Source organism: Aptenodytes patagonicus, chromosome 5 (genome assembly GCF_965638725.1).
Source record: "Aptenodytes patagonicus chromosome 5, bAptPat1.pri.cur, whole genome shotgun sequence".
Taxonomy (NCBI): domain Eukaryota; kingdom Metazoa; phylum Chordata; class Aves; order Sphenisciformes; family Spheniscidae; genus Aptenodytes; species Aptenodytes patagonicus.
Genome location: NC_134953.1, coordinates 30,645,055 through 30,662,672, shown reverse-complemented (window position 1 = coordinate 30,662,672; position 17,618 = coordinate 30,645,055). Strand labels below are relative to the sequence as shown.

General features: G+C 41.4%; 1 protein-coding gene across 2 annotated transcripts in view; it reads right to left on the bottom strand.

Annotated features, from left to right (window-relative positions):
- Nucleotides 1–15,009: 15,009 nt before the first annotated feature.
- DOCK1 (dedicator of cytokinesis 1) overlaps nucleotides 15,010–17,618 on the bottom strand; it is a 325,958-nt gene continuing 323,349 nt past the window's right edge. For both annotated transcript variants that reach the window (XM_076339221.1, XM_076339222.1), the window contains exon 52: nucleotides 15,010–16,340. In XM_076339221.1, the coding sequence (XP_076195336.1) occupies nucleotides 16,245–16,340 (96 nt within the window). In that variant the 3' untranslated portion in view covers nucleotides 15,010–16,244. The remainder of the gene's footprint in view (nucleotides 16,341–17,618) is intronic.

The window sequence follows — 17,618 nt, the reverse complement described above, 5'->3', positions numbered from 1 at the left end:
TAAATTATGAGAAATCTAATCACTATAAGACAAGCCGATCCATTAAAACCACAGATAGGAAACAACAGATCATAATGAAATACAAAAGGTTGAGATTATCAACAGTCTACTCTCCCATCTATCTATATAACAGGAGGTCTACTTTTTTTATAAGAGCTGTTTCAGCATATGAGGATCACCGACATTCATCTGCAGCAAAGGGACTTCCAGAGTGGTTGCAGCAGCTCTACCTGCACTGGTGATGCTCCCCAAATTGGAGCTCTAGTAAATAAAAGCAGCAATGGGATTTATGTAAAAAAAGTAAATACCTATTGATCCAAATTAAACAGAATTTATGGCCATACAATATTTCATGACTTATCTTCTGCTTATTAATTTAAGGATGATTTTTTCCCCAAAAAACTTACCATACACCACTGACAGGGTTTTTTTGTTTGTTTGTTTTAATGATGTGGTTAATCCAAGCACCAAGAAAAGATGAGAAAATGCTGTGCTGGTCATGGGCATGTGAAGGTCCTATTTTATTCAAGGCAATAGAAAATAGAAATGTTGAGACATAAAAGTCTCTCTTCGATGACAGACTTAGGAAGCATGCGGTAATAGCCAGGTGAAACGATTGAGGGCACACAGCTCATTCATAACCTCTGTCCAAGGCTGCCACAGCGCTGAGAGCCCGGGGCGCTATGGAGACACACAACAGTATATTGGCAAACATCGAATCTATCATCCAGAAAAGAGAGGAGGAAGAGTCAGAGAGGCTCTGTGGAGGTCTGGCTGGGACAAGGAGAAAAAGGTCGTCCTGGGACATTATCTCACCGCGTCACTTCCAACCATCCACATTTCAGAGAGATGTCAGATACGATCTCAGCAGCAAATGCAGTGGGAGTGTTTGTTTCCTCTGGAACGGTGTTCCTAATTGTCAGCAAAGTCCGTTTCACTCTTCATCAGCTCTGCACACGGCAATGGGGGTTTAGAGGAACTCAACTGCGGTCAAAGTTTCATTGAAATCGAGGTGAAAGGCAGTTTGAATTCAGAGGGAGCGAGCACAAAAAGTGCTCCTGGAAGATCCAAGTGTGGTTCTCAGGGAGACAAGAGTCAAAGTAAGAACATCTCCTTCTTATTCAGCTACTGAGTTATTTTACTAAGCTGTTTAATACGATCCAAAAGGTGCCATTGAAAGCACCTTTCAGGATAAAGACTACATTTTTAGTTGTCTGCCCTTCAGTGACCACTGATCAAAACTCTGTTTTTCAGACCTTGCACATATGACTTTAATGGAAAAACAGAGCAATATCTGTTTATTTTATTTGCACACACATGTAAATAGGAATATGTAGATATAGTCTACTATATCTACACAGTCAGCCCTCATCAGCCCGATACTGCAGCACCCGAAATGCTCCATGCAGGACCTGATCTAATGCCAGGAAGATCCTGCAGCCCCTCATACCTCTCCTGGTGCCACCAGTAACTTTTGCAAATGATGACCCTGTGGTTCAGATATTCAGAAGTTTTCTTGGCAAATATTATAATAGAGTAAGCTATGATGGTGTTATCCAGGGCTAATGCTTATGAAAGACAGAAAAACAGTATCATCAATGAAGAATTTGGGTGGTGAGGGGGTGGAAAGATTGTTAATTTTTGAAGTATATTTACATTCAAAATTAAAATAAATGCAATTCTAGCCACTATACACTTTGAGATTTTTTTTTCTTTGCATCTGAAGAATTAAAAAGTGCTTTTACATGCAGTAGGGATAAAAACGCATTTAGTACAGCTGCTAAAAGAAAGCATATCAGTGAACTGCAAAGTGATTATGTTGTACCCTTGGGCAATAAGGCTGTCATAAAATTTCAAAACAAGATGTGAGAATCTAGGACAGTTTTGTTGTTGGGTCATAATATTTGCTTTGCAGTCACATTCTCTATTTTCTGGTTATAAATTAAATTGCGACATTTCTAGTATCAATTCATCCACTGTCACTGAAAATATGCACAAAAGCCTGACTAGATTTGGGAAGGAGAGGGGAGGTTGTAACAGCAGAACGTGTTAGATACAGGTCAAATATACAGTCATTGAATAAGCGAAATGGGGGAACATGAGAACTTCTGGCTTTTGCTCAAACCCAGACCTCTTCAACTAATTACTTATTATAAACAAAATCTGAAGTTTTGTCTCTGTTCTCCACCTAGACCCCCCCAGGAGCATAGGGGTATTGATTAATAAAGCTGTTTTAGGCACAGGAGATGCACTAGAGGGAGGTTCCTCCAGAAGGCAATTTTAAACATCTAATGACGAACCGTCCCCTGGAGAAGCCCATTCTGCTCCTCTCCTGCTCTCCCCTATTTTTACTTTATCTTTTTTGGGGGAAAAAAAAAAAAAAAAGCCAAACAACAAACAAACCAAACCAAACAAAAATACTTGCAAGGGTCTTGGTCACATTCCAATGGGGGAGAGAAAATTCTGAAGTTACCACTTCCACAACTGGAAAGTGTTTTTCTGCACAGCACATAACAGAACTGCCTGTAGTTATACAGTAGTGACAGTCTTTGGGACTGATTCAATTTCTGCATGTTTAATAGAATAAGTGCAATATCAAAGTACCATATTTACAGGCTGTACACATTGCAAGAGGAGTGAAATCACAGCAGTAAATCCGCACAAACCAGTTTTTCTTAATAAGTAAAATGACTGCCTAATGCGGTCAAGAAGGACTAGGACATGGTTGCCATCGAGTGCCACAGCCATCGCCAAGGCAGCCACAAAATGGTTATATGCAACATTTTGAGGCACCCCCCCAAAAAAAAATATCTACTATGCACAACGAACTTCCAAAGTCAGCAAAAATAGAGCTAATCCTGTTTTAAAAAGGTAATTGATGTCTTTTTAACATAGAACTGTCAAACTGTATTGAGAATAATAGAGCCTGACAAGGCTAAAGTTAAAAGAGAAATTGTAAGATTGATCTACTTCGGGTTCTGAATTTTAACACTAAGTTGGCATTGCACTTTTATCAGGATAGTATCAAACAAATATTCCCCTGTAAATAAAGGAGCAAAGGAAAAATGGTCTAATGCTTAGAACAAAACCCGAAATATTCAAAATCCAGAGTCTTCCCCTTAACTTTGTCAGAATGGTTGAATCCCATTTCTCTTAACAGCTACAATGCACCTAAGAGCAATGTGTTGGGAAGCGGAGGTCATCTAGAACGATAAAATCAAACCCATTTAGGTGAAAACGCTTTTAAATCTACTTTATACACGTTACCGCATTGCCAGCTTCTCTGAGCTGCAGAGGCAGACGTAGAGCTCTGCACTGAGAATTTAAGGGCTGATGTGACTAAAAGCCTTGATTCAGTTGAAAAGAGACAGGAAAAGTCACAGAAAGCCATAGAAACTAGAGACTGCATCAAGAGCAGAGAGCGGGATGTGAGGCTATAGAGAATGAAAGTGTCATCTTCACTTACGTCCCCAGCAATTCAGCTCCTCAGGTCAAGGGGACGTTCTCCCTCTCTGGGTGGTTCAACCTGAGACAGAAAGAAGGGAGAGATGCCCAAACCTGGGAAGTTTTGGGGGTGCATGGGATGAACTAGGGAAAGGACCTGGTTTTAAAGAGCTGAAGGTCCTACAGCTCTACACGTGCCAGTGTTCAGACTGCAAAATGCACAGACTTCCCTTTCTCTAAATCCTTCCCGTTTGTGAACTAGACACTAAAGATTTAAAAAACCTTATAGGCATTAAAACCAACCAAACAAACAAACAAAACCAACCCTGAGCTAAAATACAGCTTTAGGAATAACAAAGTAATGAAAAACTCTCTCTGACTTCAGGAGGCCAAGATCTTAACATGCACATCATCCAGGCAGTACTTTGCTGCATCCAGCATACTAAAGTGAGGTTTGAGGACCAGAGTTACATAAGACATAGAATAGCATGATGTAAGATGGAGAAAGTTTAAGTAGTAAGACAGCTATCACGTTCCCCAGAGAACTGAAATTATTTTTTCCTTTAGGATTTTATACTTTTTCATGCAAATATTTTTTCTTCTTGAATGCTGGATCTTGTCTCAGAAACCCTGCCCTACCCCAGAGCTTGGCTCCCCATACAACCAGCAACTGAGCCCAAGGAGGGGCAGGAGGCTGTGGCAGGGACAGACAGAGAGATGGGGTTACCCAGCAGAAGAGAAAGTGGGCAAAAATGTTCAGAATGTGTTTAAAATATTTTATAGCACATATAATCCGCTGAATTGCCAAAGCTCCTCTTCATGAGCAGTGGATGATGCATTCATTATTTTATAGATAATTTCTGACCCATCATCATAACAATACAGCCAAATGCTTGAAAGACCATGATGAGCAGTGGTGATTAAGTGCTTTGGATGGTGCACTCACCTTTTCCAGTTCATTATAAATGAGAGAAACAGCACACTGGCAGAAATCCTGTAAAACAAATGAAATTTTAACCTAAAGCACCTTACAGTTTCGACTTCCCCATCTGAAAGTAAATCCAGAGGTTAGGAAACAGAGATAAATTTGCCAGCTACTTTTTGCTACCAACTCTTAATTAACAACCTTTCCTTCCCACTCCCCCTTTGCCCATCCTTCCCCACTCCCCTACGCAATGAGCAGGTACCACAGCACCTCGTGGGGAGCTGCCAAATGCTCACATCATTTCTCAGCGAACACAATGGGAACATGTGCTCTACTTTGTTTTTCCACTAGCTCTGCTCTTGCCTGAAGGTGCCTTCCTCTGCTCCATCATTTTGTTTTAAGAGAGAAAAGAAATGCAAGCAACATTCATTTTATAGTTCAACTACAGGTAAATTATCTGGTAAAATAGGTAAGCACTTGGCTTTCTTCCCTTTCATTTTTCTTATTGTGAAAATAAAATGCAATGGGTGTACTGATTTATTATTATCAGCACAGTGTAATACGAGTATCATTTGACACCGTATATGCCTGCATAAATCCTTGTCTGAATGACAAAACCCCCTTCCATGCGGTTTGAGGTTCCCCCTGAACCTCTGCCCCCCAACTACACCGACTTTTTGCCAGGAAAAAAATTTCCTAAAGGCCCACATCTCCACTGGGATGGTCTCCATGGCTTCTGGACCATGCCCAAGCTGGGGAGGGTGCCATTCCCAAATCTGATGAATGTGGCATGGGGCCACACTGTGGGGTCAGCCCTTCCTTCGGGGTGAGATGGGCCCCGGGGGGTGATGCACAGCATGGCATGGTGTGGCATGGCATGGCGTGGTGTGGCGTGGCATGGCATGGCGTGGCATGGCACGGCAGCCAGCATGGGCAGAGTCAGGCACAGACAGCTCATCCCTCAGAAACCCAAACGTCCCCATGCTCCCGCCCATAGGATAACAGGGGGGGTGAAACCGCACCAAAACTGCACACCCTCATTTTTATGAAACACACCTTTGAGTTATTCCCTTTTAAAAAATTTCCCTAATTAAATAACAGAAATCAAGAAGGAGGAGGAAGGAGAAAGAGGAGGAAAAAAAGAACATCTTAAATGCAAACGTCAGTATTCTAAAAAAAGAGGAAGCCAGGCTCTTGCTCCCACATGGGGCTTTGCGGTCACTGGTCACTTCCAATTAGCTCCTACCACCAGCTAATGCTTGCTGTCAGCCAGAAACAAGGAACACTGGAGAAAAATACGTTCCACGCAGAGACTGGTTTTTTTTTTAATGATACTACGATGGCCTGCAGGGAAGAAAAGCATCCCCACTGAACTTGGGTAACTCCGCGTTAGATAACGCTGCCGGAGCCCAGTCCCGCTCTGGTCCCAGCAAAAAGCAGCTGCCTCCTGCCCACGACATGCCAGGGCAAGGTTCCCCCCCTCAGGATCAGCCTTTCCCCGCTAACATGGAGCTGGCACTTGTCCTGCTACTGCTCTGGAAAAGCCTCGTAGGCACCAAGCACGCAGGAGAGAAAATCTTGAAGGAAATGCAGCTACGTGTGCTGCAGGGATGGGCACTGGTGTGGAAGTCAGCGCTGCTCTGGTGAACAAAGTACCAAGAAAAAAACCACCCAGCCTGAACTGAAAAACAGGGGCAAGCACCTCAGGAGGTGAAGAAACAAGGAAGATAATCAAACAACTGAGGAGGAGAAATGACATCAGGGTAAGGTACATCCTTTCCAAGCATTACGGGGCAGTCCTGGCCGTGGGAAAGCAGAGGTACAGAAACACACCGCCCCTCCTCCACGCAGGCAGTAACCTGGAACTGCGTGCCCACTCCTGCAGCAAAGGCTCCAGCAGCGGGTGGGACTGCTGAAAGCACAGTCATGGCCATGGGCGGGTTTTGCCCAGCCATGGTCTGTCCCATGGACCTCAGCCTCCACACTGCGATCTACATTTCTCCAAGGTTCCTTCAGAGGACTTTCATTTTTCCTTACAGTCCAACAAGCATGTTAATTTTATTCCATTTGCATTTGGATTTCCCCCTGTTTGGGCTGATGTCAGGCTCATGTTATTGTGTTGCAAAGCGTTGATCGCTCCCAGAGGGCAACTGTGCACTCGGGAGGGAAGATGCCTGTTTGCCTGAACCCACCTGCACGTCCCACCCGCTGCTGGAGCCTTTGCTGCAGGAGTGGGCACGCAGTTCCAGGTTACTGCCTGCGTGGAGGAGGGGCGGTGTGTTTCTGTACCTCTGCTTTCCCACGGCCAGGACTGCCCCGTAATGCTTGGAAAGGATGTACCTTACCCTGATGTCATTCACCCTCTGCTCTCCCACGGCTGCTGAGGAAAAGGATGACGTTTCTTCCTGTGCCTTATATAGAATTTAACTCCACTCCCCAAGAAAAAGGACGGACACACAACATGCTGCCAGCTGCCTCAAGAGAGCCAGCATTTCCTCCCTGAACAACCTTCCTACCTGCAGCAGTCCCCGCGGGCACCTCGCATGCCGTGCAGGGTGTAAATAAAACCCTTCGCCGTAGCAGTGCTCGTCCTCCCTGTGCCCCCGCCAACTTCTCACTTCCAAACCCACGCGGTGGGGGGGGGCACAGACCGCTCACCCCCCAGCCTGGAAAGGGCCAAAGCACCCAGAAGGATGCTGGGGAGCTTTTACTGCAAATTCCATTTACTAATTGGTTTTGTTTACTGAATAAAACAAAACAGAAAACTCTGTCAGCCACAGCTTTATTTTGACAAGCTTATTCCTGCCCCGAGGCCAGGGAGTTTCAGCTCCCCAGTGCTTGTGGCTACCGTGGGCTCGGCTTTTCCACACACAATCATGGTTTTGCTTCCAATTACCTCAGTAAGTCTCTGCAGCCAAGTTGAAAGCAGCCTGGTTCTCCATTATGCCCAAATTATTTTTTTTATTTTTTAGATTAAAGCACTTTCTAATGTAAGATGGTTCCCAATAAAGGCAATTTGCAGTTAAACCACAGCCTTATCAATAACAGGATGCAAAGCATCAAGTATTGAGACTGATCATCATCTAGAACTGACTCATCATCACTCAAAGTTGACTTTTAAAACTAAACCAAACTTTATTATTGTTGACACTTACTTGTAATTTGGGCACTGGATTAATTTCTTGGACAACAATCTTTTATTTTAAATAGAATTAAAAAATCAGTTCACTTTGTATAGCCCACTGATACCAACAGTAATTTCATCTGAAATTTCATTCACTCTTGAGTGAAAATTAGTTATTGAGGCAAATTGGACATGTGCTTAATGATCATTTATTTTAAAAAGAATTTTATAGTACTGTAGTGTTATAGTGTACAGGAGGAACAAACTAAGCTTTTATGGCAAGACTTCTCCTCCTTAATTCTTCCAACACTTTTGAAAAGCAATTTCACTCCCTTCAGCAGAAATATTACATCTATACCAGGAAAAATAATAATAATGCAATACAGAAATGATGCATGCAAGTGCTATGGGCATAAACTCAGTACTAGCCTTGCAGTTTCATTATCCTGAGAATGCTTAATGGATACCTTTACATAGATTAAATATTAGGAAAAGGATGCTATGTTTTAACTGCAGTGATACCTGCAAAGGTACCACTGGACTTGGCAGAGCTGAGCTGTAACTTAGGAGAGGATTTAGCCCTTGGTGCCTCCTTTGTGCTTTTAAAGAATAGAGGTGCAAACACTGTGAGACCAGTACTGCGCTTGCCATCAAACAAAACAGAACTTCACATTTTCCAGGTCTTTAAGAGAGCTGGCCTACCTTAAGACGTGATTTCTGCTACTGACCTTACACACACACACGTCGTCCCCAGAAAACCTCACACCAGAGAAAGGAAATTAATTTTCCCAAGGCCACTTTTCTGCCACCATGTCGAGAACCCCAGGGAGCAGCTGTGACAAAAGCGAACACTGATTTCTCTCCTGATGCTTCTGATCCAAGTTTCAGAAGTGCTTGCCCCTTCCCGCAGGTTATTGTGTTTGTACACGTACTCACGTCCCCGAGTGCCTGTTTCAGACACTGCACGTGGCATGGAAGGACGATCCAGCACAAAAGCATGCTATAACCTTCCACAGACCTCTGCTCACCTCCATGTGGGCCATGAGGTCAGTAATTACAGACACAAACTGAACTCTCTTAAAAAAAAAATCTTCTCTTTCTAGGCTTTTTCTATTATTTTCCCCTGAGGAGCAAATTAATAATGTGCTGCATAGAAGAAAAACGACAACAAATTTATTTGCCAACTGTACATGGTAATAAACTCATGGAAGGAAGTTTATAACCAGTTTATAACCAATGAGACATTATTGACAGCCAGATCTCAACATGATTTTAAAAATATCTCAGGACAGGCTTCCTGTAACACTAGTAAGTAGTAGATAACTACATCATCTTTTGAAAGAAGGCAGTTTTCTTTTGAAATTTTTGAATTCATGGTTGATTTATTTGGATTTTTTCTCTGATTTTGAGCACATGCTATCAAAATGCAGGAAAATACATATAATTTTCAGAGAAGCAATAATTACAGCTTAAGTGAACTTCCTGCACTCTGCGATGACTTCTTCTCTTGCTACAAGAACGCACTTCCCAAACCAACATTCATAATGTTAAATTAAATGTTAATAAGTGTTTTAAACTGCATAATTTACACTAATCTAAGAGGTGTTTTGCCTAGACCAAAGCTGGTGGGGTTGTTTTACCTCTCAAACTGTTGCACTTCTACATTAGTCGTCTGTGATTCAGCACAGCACACGTGTCAAACTGCTCTAAAATGGTGCCTGGGTACCTATTCATTTCCACAGGCTGTTTAATATTCTGCTAAATATTTTTTTTTTTAGCAGAGATGTTTCTTGTAGTTCGTTTTCTGGGTTCTCCACTGTCAGTGCAGTGATCTGCCATTGCTCGTAGGAATGATGGAGAAAGAAAACTCAATTTAAATTGGGATTACAGTGCTGAAGAAATGTAAGCACAGCCATAGGAAAATAAGGCTGGAGAATAAATGGAAAACTTGGAAGAACAGCCAACTACAGGAGCATACACACAAAATGTCTTATCTATAAGAAAACAGTGTCACATCTGGTTTTGTCTATGCTTTCTCTTTGTGAAGGACTCCCTCAAATGTTGATGACACCATATATTCCCCTCTAATGCAAACTGGCAGAAGGCCACAGCTTTCAATAACAGCAGAACCAGCATCTTTCCAAGCATCTGTTAAGCAGCTAGACCTCCTGGTCTGGAAATACGTGAGCGACCGACGATGCTTATTCTTGGTGATAATGAGGACAATTAGAGGCTCCAAGGTTTTTTATGTGATGTGAGATGAGTCACCCAAAGAACATGGGGGCACCCAACCGGGCATTGCTCATAGCGAGGACACCTCTGTTGTGACAGACAAGGTGCAAGGCAGCACACGGCACCTTTGGGGACCACGCAGATATTGCCCCAGAAGCCTTTTCAGGAGAGTTTTTTAGGAATTATTTGACAAACAAGAAGATTCAAACACCATTTGGGTTTCTTGCACTTTAAGGAAGAAAAAACGTCTGAAAAATGGAAATGGGAGCATCTACCAAGGAGGCTAAATACCAGGAGAACATGTTGATATGGGCGGCTTACGGAAATCTGCCTTGAGCTCCAACTCAGAGGAAACTTCATGAAAATAATTTGCAAATGTTTGCAAATTAAGCATAAGGTGTCAGTGAAGAAAGTGAGGTCTCATCACTGAATCTGTAGCATTAATACGTTATGGCCAACATTCCTCCCTTCAGTTCCCCAGTTCTGCAAGAGAGTTTGGGCTGCAAACACAGCAGTTCAACAGCATCAGAGCCAAACTATGCAATGAAAAGCTGAGTGAATGGCCAAAACAATAAGGAGTCAACCCAAAATAGCAACATTTCACCACCCATAAAATCTCTGCAAGTTTGGGATGGCAGAGAGGGAGTTTGGGTAGCAATGAATCTGAGATGGTCAACTTGGATTCTGAAAACGATACATCAACGTGTAGCTGTAACAAGACAGTGTTAGGGAATGGAAACCATTTGGCTAAATGCAACATGAGATTAAATGGAGTCACCGTCCCAACTCAGTCTCATAAGGGGGTCAGTACATGTCCTCAACACACCAGTCCAGAGCCAGCTCGGTTAGATGTGAAATGAGTTATTTAATTCAGCAACTTTGCATTAAAGTGCTAGAATACAATACCACACACACTGGAAATTAAAAAAAAAATTAAGTCTGCCATTTGATAGAGAAACCTAATTTACAGTAATTATTCATGTCTGCAGAATACATATGACAAAACCAAGGGAAATTAAAAATCCTATCAATAGCCTCACTGGAGAACAGCTGGTTAGATCCCATACAATAACCAAGTATTTATACCGATCCACACATTTCTGCATCACCAAGAAAATGGCAATTGCAACCCTGAAATTCAGTTTAGATCCATGAAAAGTAAAAAAGGAGAATGAGAGGAAATTGAAATGTCAGAGCAGCTGGACCTCACGCTTCCATTACCATGTTAACGCCGAAAGCTGAGGATAAAGGCAAACCCTGAATTTCAGCGTTCACCATCACTCAAGCGCTTGGTCTTTTCTTCACGGGCATATTCTACATGCACTACAATTTATTGCTTCATCACAAGGTAAGGTGTAGATGGAAATTGAAAAATGCCTTATTCTATTTGTGCAGAAGGATGCAGGCAGCCCCAGTCTGGCCCCTGGCCCCGCGGCAGCATGGTGCTGAGCGGGCACGAAACTTGGCCACCTTCACCACCCATCCTCCTGGGAAACCTGCTCCAGCTCGGGCCTGTCCCCGAGCTCTAGTCCATGTGTGCACCCTGAGCGTCTTGCACTGAATTTAAACACATTGAGCAAAGTGCAGGCAATTTATCAGTGCGGCATCTCAAAGGACGCATTAACAGTAAGCAAACAACCAGAAAGGCGTCCTGCATTTACTTAAAAAAAAAAAAAAAAGCAACATTTTTTATTGCAAGAGAACACAAAGAACTTAAGACACTCGTGATGGGGAGACGGGGAGAAGCTGGACAAGGCATCATGTGTGTTTCCACTGATGGCTGAAAGGCAGTGGCAATGGAAAGGACAAGCTGTTTCCCGGCGGTGTGCACTTCTGACAGTTACAGACAATGAACAGCAACATCTCTGTGAAACACAGCAAATGCACACATAATGTAACAGGTCCAGGAAAAACAATTTCTGCCTTACCTTCCTCTACCTTCAGCTTGGGGATAAAATACTTCGGTTTTAGAATCATAGAATCATAAAATTGTTTAGGTTGGAAAAGATCTTTAAGATCTAACCTAGCACTGCCAAGTCCACCACTAAACCACGTCCCTAAGCACCACATCTACACGTCTTTTAAATACCTCCAGGGATGGTGACTCAACCACTTCCCTGGGCAGCCTGTTCCAATGCTTGCCGTTTTGTTCAAAACGGCATACAAAAATATTCCAAAGCCCAATGCAGGATGGTAGTCGCTGGATCAGAAGAAGAGGATGACTCCTGTTACACCATGTAATGTCTAAGTCTGGTCTACATGTATTTAAACATCAAACCAGCTGTAACCTTTGTAAGAAATTTTTCTGCTTACTTCACCTGATTGTGTCAAATATATACACAAGAAATGACTAGTTTATACAAAGAACCTTTACTAAAAATAGGTAATTGTGAACAACCATCATGGGACAACTGGCATCAACACCACTACATCAAGCTTCTGGCAGAGAATTGTCCCCAGAAAGGTCACAAGAATCGATAGGGAAGATGTCTAAGGTGAAGCAAGAAAGTGGACACCTCAACTAGTCAATGAAGTGAGATATTTTACATTAAAAAATGTGTGTTTAATGTGTGTGCATGTATACACATATGTATGTACACTCACATAAATCTCTTATTCATACATCATAAACATATCTATAGGCACTGCAAACTTTGTAACATTTTTCTCTGTAAAGTCACTTATCACAGACATCCATGGTAAAGAAAAATACCTACGTTAAGACAAAACTGAATTTAAAAACATTTTTACACTCAGAATTTGTGGTATCATCAGAGACATTTCAGTAATCATAAATGTCAATTATGGAAACCAGCTTAAGAACTGACCTTTGCATTGAGCTTCCCATTGAAAATAAATTTGATTAAAAAACAAACAACCGCTGCCCAACAAACCTTTTGTGGTTTTGCATGGGACTGATGGGAATTGTTGTGTGCACCTGTAAAAATTGCCCTCTCACTCCCAAGCTAAGACTCAGAGAAGTGGTATTAAGGGCTTTTCCTTTTTATATTGACACTGTAAGTTAACTTTCAGTAAGTAAATTCAAGCTAACTTTCAAGAAGCAAAAATTACTGGCCATTAAAAATCTGTTTTCTCATACTATTTAGAAACTTGACACCTCTGAATTTCTTCTTTCAGGAAAATTTGTATTGCAAAGCCTTGTGGTATTGCTCTCAAGTCTGAGTGAAGGGATGGCATTTGGGGGGAGGTTAATCCCTGAATAGTAGCATTTGTCTTAAATGGTGAAAACCTGGCCCCTGTGGATCCTAATGCCCTGGACATGGTCTACTATGGAAGACATGGAGGGGTCACCTTTCCTAGCAGCTTTCTTTTGGCATCCTCCTGTAGCAGAAGTTATCGATTTGAATGAAGTCTGAATGGGGACCTTTGGGCATGGAGGCACCAGGAGAACTGGCAGAAGGATAAAGCAGTGACAGCTGGACCAGGTCATCCCAATCCCAGCTACTCAAGGCATCGAGGTTGGGAAAGCAGAAGACTCATTGAGCCCATTAAGGGATGATGGTGGGAAGATGACGAGCAGAACTGGAACTGTACACCATCCTCACCAGGCAGGGAGACAACCGACATCGAATACATCGAGTGCTGCCTAATGAATTCCCACAGAAGTAGGACAGACTAAAGAGACATGAGATCACAGTCACTGGCAACTCCCAAAGGGAAAAAAGGGCACATCCAACAACCAGCACATGTTCACCAACCTCAGAGTAACACCGGAGACGAGATGTGGACTTGACAGCAGGCACCTCTTGTCCTCTAATGACTGGCAACCCCGGAGACATTACTTGGGCACATGTCCCTCGACCCTTGTGAGGACGTGAGCATGACAGAGTAAGTGTAAGTGATACCACTTTGGTTAAAATCAAACAACCTTCTTCTTCTGTATTGCCTTGTATTGAGCTCTTCTGCATTAGCTCAGCTTTGTTCAAACAATGTCACAAGAAATTCATATTGCATTGGGATGCTCTGATATAACGCCACTGGAGTACAAAGGAAGAGAGTATACCGTAGGAAAAATAACAGCCTTCGCAAGATTGTTCACCGCTTAGAGACTGTAACTGAATTAGTTTCTGGATTTGCTGAAGTGTGTTTTTACAACGCTTTGAGGAGGGTAATGACTCGTTCTGGCTGGGTTTTATACGAGTTACAGCCTAAAAGCTGTTAGATTGTAAAAACGGTGACAATTTGGGTCTGAAAGTGAATCTGAGAGTCTGATTTTCAATTCCCAGTCTCAGCTTGCGTATTTGTAAAACATACACACATATGAGATTTAGAGTTTGTACTGCAAGACCAATTTGAAAGTGCATCTCTTGTTTGAGGAGTCTTGCAGGGCCAAATTATAACACTTGCACGAGCACAGGAATTTGCTAAGGGCATGTGACAACAAACACATTATCAGAAATACAATTTACAAGCATCCAGTTAAAGGTCCATGTGAAAGCCTCCTTCTATCCTTTAGAAAGTAAATGGAACAGAAAAGAGGAAACCTCACCAGCATCCCAGCGCAATCTCCCACACAGTAACAAGAGCAGTCTCTAAAGCAATTTTCAATTAAATGACAGACTTATAGAATTAAAGTTGTAATACATTATCGATCGTCTATGGAAAGAATATCTGATCAATTGTAGCTAAGAATCCTTCCCAGCTTATTCCTCTTGAATGGAGATTATACGAATAACAAAACAAATAGGGAATTGTAGGACAGTATCTAACAGCAAATTCTGAGATGCTCGTAGCTGATGTTATCTCACATTGAAAGGAAAAGTGTGTTTGTTTGATCCAAAGCAACATGATGGTTTAAGGCAAAATTATGAGAATATAATTGACCATTTGAGCCACTTTTTATGAGAAGGGCAATCTTTCTGCCTTTGTAAGAACATTATTGTTTTACTGCTGTTTAAGTCATGCTACTTGCATCATGTAGCAGCTACTTGAGGTAGAAAATATTACCTAGAACTCATCTGTTTTCTGAAGTGTTCAGGAACAGATAATTTATAACTTAAAGATAAGTAAGCTATCATTATGAGTATTGACAGCATACAAAGACAGCTGTTTCTAGAGCTGACGAGTTTTATCTCAGTACTACATACATGCAGGAACACGTATAGCAGTGCGATGAAAGACTTCAGCTTTATCGTGGGCTCCCTCAGAATTGTTCAGAAAGAAAGAAAGTGTATACATAGCCCTCTATAGAGTGCAACAGTTCCTGAAATTCTACAATAAGGATGAAAAAGACCAAAGAAATGTATTAATTTTCTTAGACAAGTTTTTAAAATAATATTTTATTTTGAGTCAGTGGTATATTTAAAAACAATCTACCGTAAGAGTAAAAAGATTGTAGATAGTAAAAAATGAAAGTGTGATGACAATAAAAAACGCTAGAGTATAAAGTTAGTTTCCTTCCTCCCTCCCAACACCCCACCCCATCATTGTCCAATATTTCTCAGAGCATAATATCTGGAAAAAAAAAGTTTTTTTTTTTACACTTTCAGCAATTAGGAAATTAAAAATACGTAATGCATTCATTGTAGGTACATTAATTCATTATTACATGAAAAGCAGGCACCATAAAAATTAAAACATTCTAAAAACCATCATATATACAAACTCTATACAGAATGATGGCACAAGGACAAAGTGATTCCTTTCAGTTCATCTTAATCCACATGAAATATTACACATTAAAGAAGAAAAGAAAAAGCTCTTCCCATTCTTGTACTCAACCGGTAGGTTCAGAATGACCAGGAGTCTCCTATCTGCCTACTCTGTTTCTTTTCCTATACGCTTGTGCCTGTCAGCAGCTAAAAGGCTTCCTTGCTTTGCCCGTTGATCAACACCCAGAAGAATGGCCAACTGAATGAAAATGGAAATGACTGATCACTGACGACTAATTTTACAAAGCCCATTAGCAATCAGTTTATTTGTAATACAGAACAATTAAAGAGAAGGCACATTTCACAAATAAGCTGTGTCTGATTTTTAGCCCTGGGCTATTTGGGGAAATCCTACGGCAGCTTCTCCTTACTGTGAAGCCTACTCCAACGTGCATTGAATTCAATGTGAATATCGTCATCGATTCCTATATACACTGAGATTAGGTACAAAATACTCAGCTCATTTTAAACTCCATAGCTACCTAAATGCTTTAGGTACAAAATATTAAACTCTCATTTTAATCTCCACAGCTACCTGTGTGCCTGAAGTTATTCAGAAGAAGCAGGGAGAAGGTTTAGGAAGAGGGTACTGTCAGTTGATGAACGCCTCCCGGCCTCAAGTAGAAATCCAGATTTCTTTCAAGTTACAGGAGGGAACAACCCCAGAAAGAGGGGTGATGTAGTGTTGTTTCCGATACACAGTTAGAAATGGATTTCTTACAGAGTTAGAGTCATTGCACTAAATGTTAGATACTGCACGCCTGAATGAGGTAAACATTATATACCATAAAATACTTAGGGAAATGAATTGTTACAGCTTTATCTTTGGAAAAAAACTCTTCCTTCTTCACTGGACAATCCCAGAGTCAACAGACGTTTGCTTCCGAGTTGTCTTTGGAGGCGGAGGTGGGGGAGTCTTGCTGGGGAGTGGAGGTGGCAGGTGCTGGAAGAAACCAATTTTGAAGAGACTGTGTTAGCAATGAATGGATTTTTGGAACATTTACTGGTTCACCTATAACGGCAAGAAACGGTGGGTAAGCCTGTAGCCGTCTGACTCCTGAAAGCTTCTCCGCAGAATTTGCTACTATGCATACCGAATGCCATTAGCTTAAAATAAAACTTTTACCTTTGACAATGAAAAAAAATCTCTCAAGGGTTCGTGATTAATTAGCTCCGTATTTCAGGAAAAATCTTTTGAAAGCACTGGAGAAGGTTATAATTCTCCACTTTATATCATGATAGGATATTGATTTCTTCGTCTGCATCGATTGCCCTCAGCCCCTATGCACTACAGAGCTTAAAAGCTATTCTGAAGCAACAGCTTCATTGCTTTTCCATTATTTTTGTATTTTGCACATTTAGAACACAAATAATTGAAAAAAAAAAGGAAACCATTTAAACAGATAAGTAACTTGCAATTTACTATTACACATTCAGTTATAATTAAAATATTCAAAACAGAATTCCAGACTGTTCAAATATACATATTTTAAATCACTTCATGTATCATACAACAGAACAAGAGCACCTTTGGTTAGATTCACTGGCTAACTGGACGAATTTAAAAAGTCATTATGGAAATTAAGACTTTTTTTCATAATGTTAATCATATATATGACAAAATCTGTTTCAGAAAGAGCTTGAGAACACTGCAACTTGCTCATACACTTTGCAGTCTGGTTTTCTACAGCATTTTGGCTATGCAGCCATTACAGTTTTCCCATCGCTGCACTGAGGCTGTACTGCAGTGTCAGACCTCATAAACACTGCTTTGGTTTTGTTTTTTCCTAAGATTCTTCCCCCGCTCAGCCAGCCACCGCCGTTTGTTTTCCTCCAAGCATAACAACGCTTTTTCATTTCCACTTGTTTGTGTCTCAGTGTACCCGTCCCGCCTTACCCACCCCATACTGCTGACTCCACGCACTAACACTTAAAACCTTACGACGCACACCGTCTCTGCCAAATTTCCTTAATCACTGCTACAAGAACAGTTCAAATATCTGAAATGCCTTAGTGTAACATTGCGTGTACTGCAGTTGCAACCTCGATACTCGTATTCCAACTTTTTTTAATGTCTTGGACGAAATAACTGATGATTTCTCGGTGTTATATATATATATCTATCTCTATATATACACACACCAGTAAGAAACTGGTATATGTGCAGCTGATAAGCCTCGTGAAAGTGCATAAGAAACAAGACTGTTCCTTTTAAAAGAAG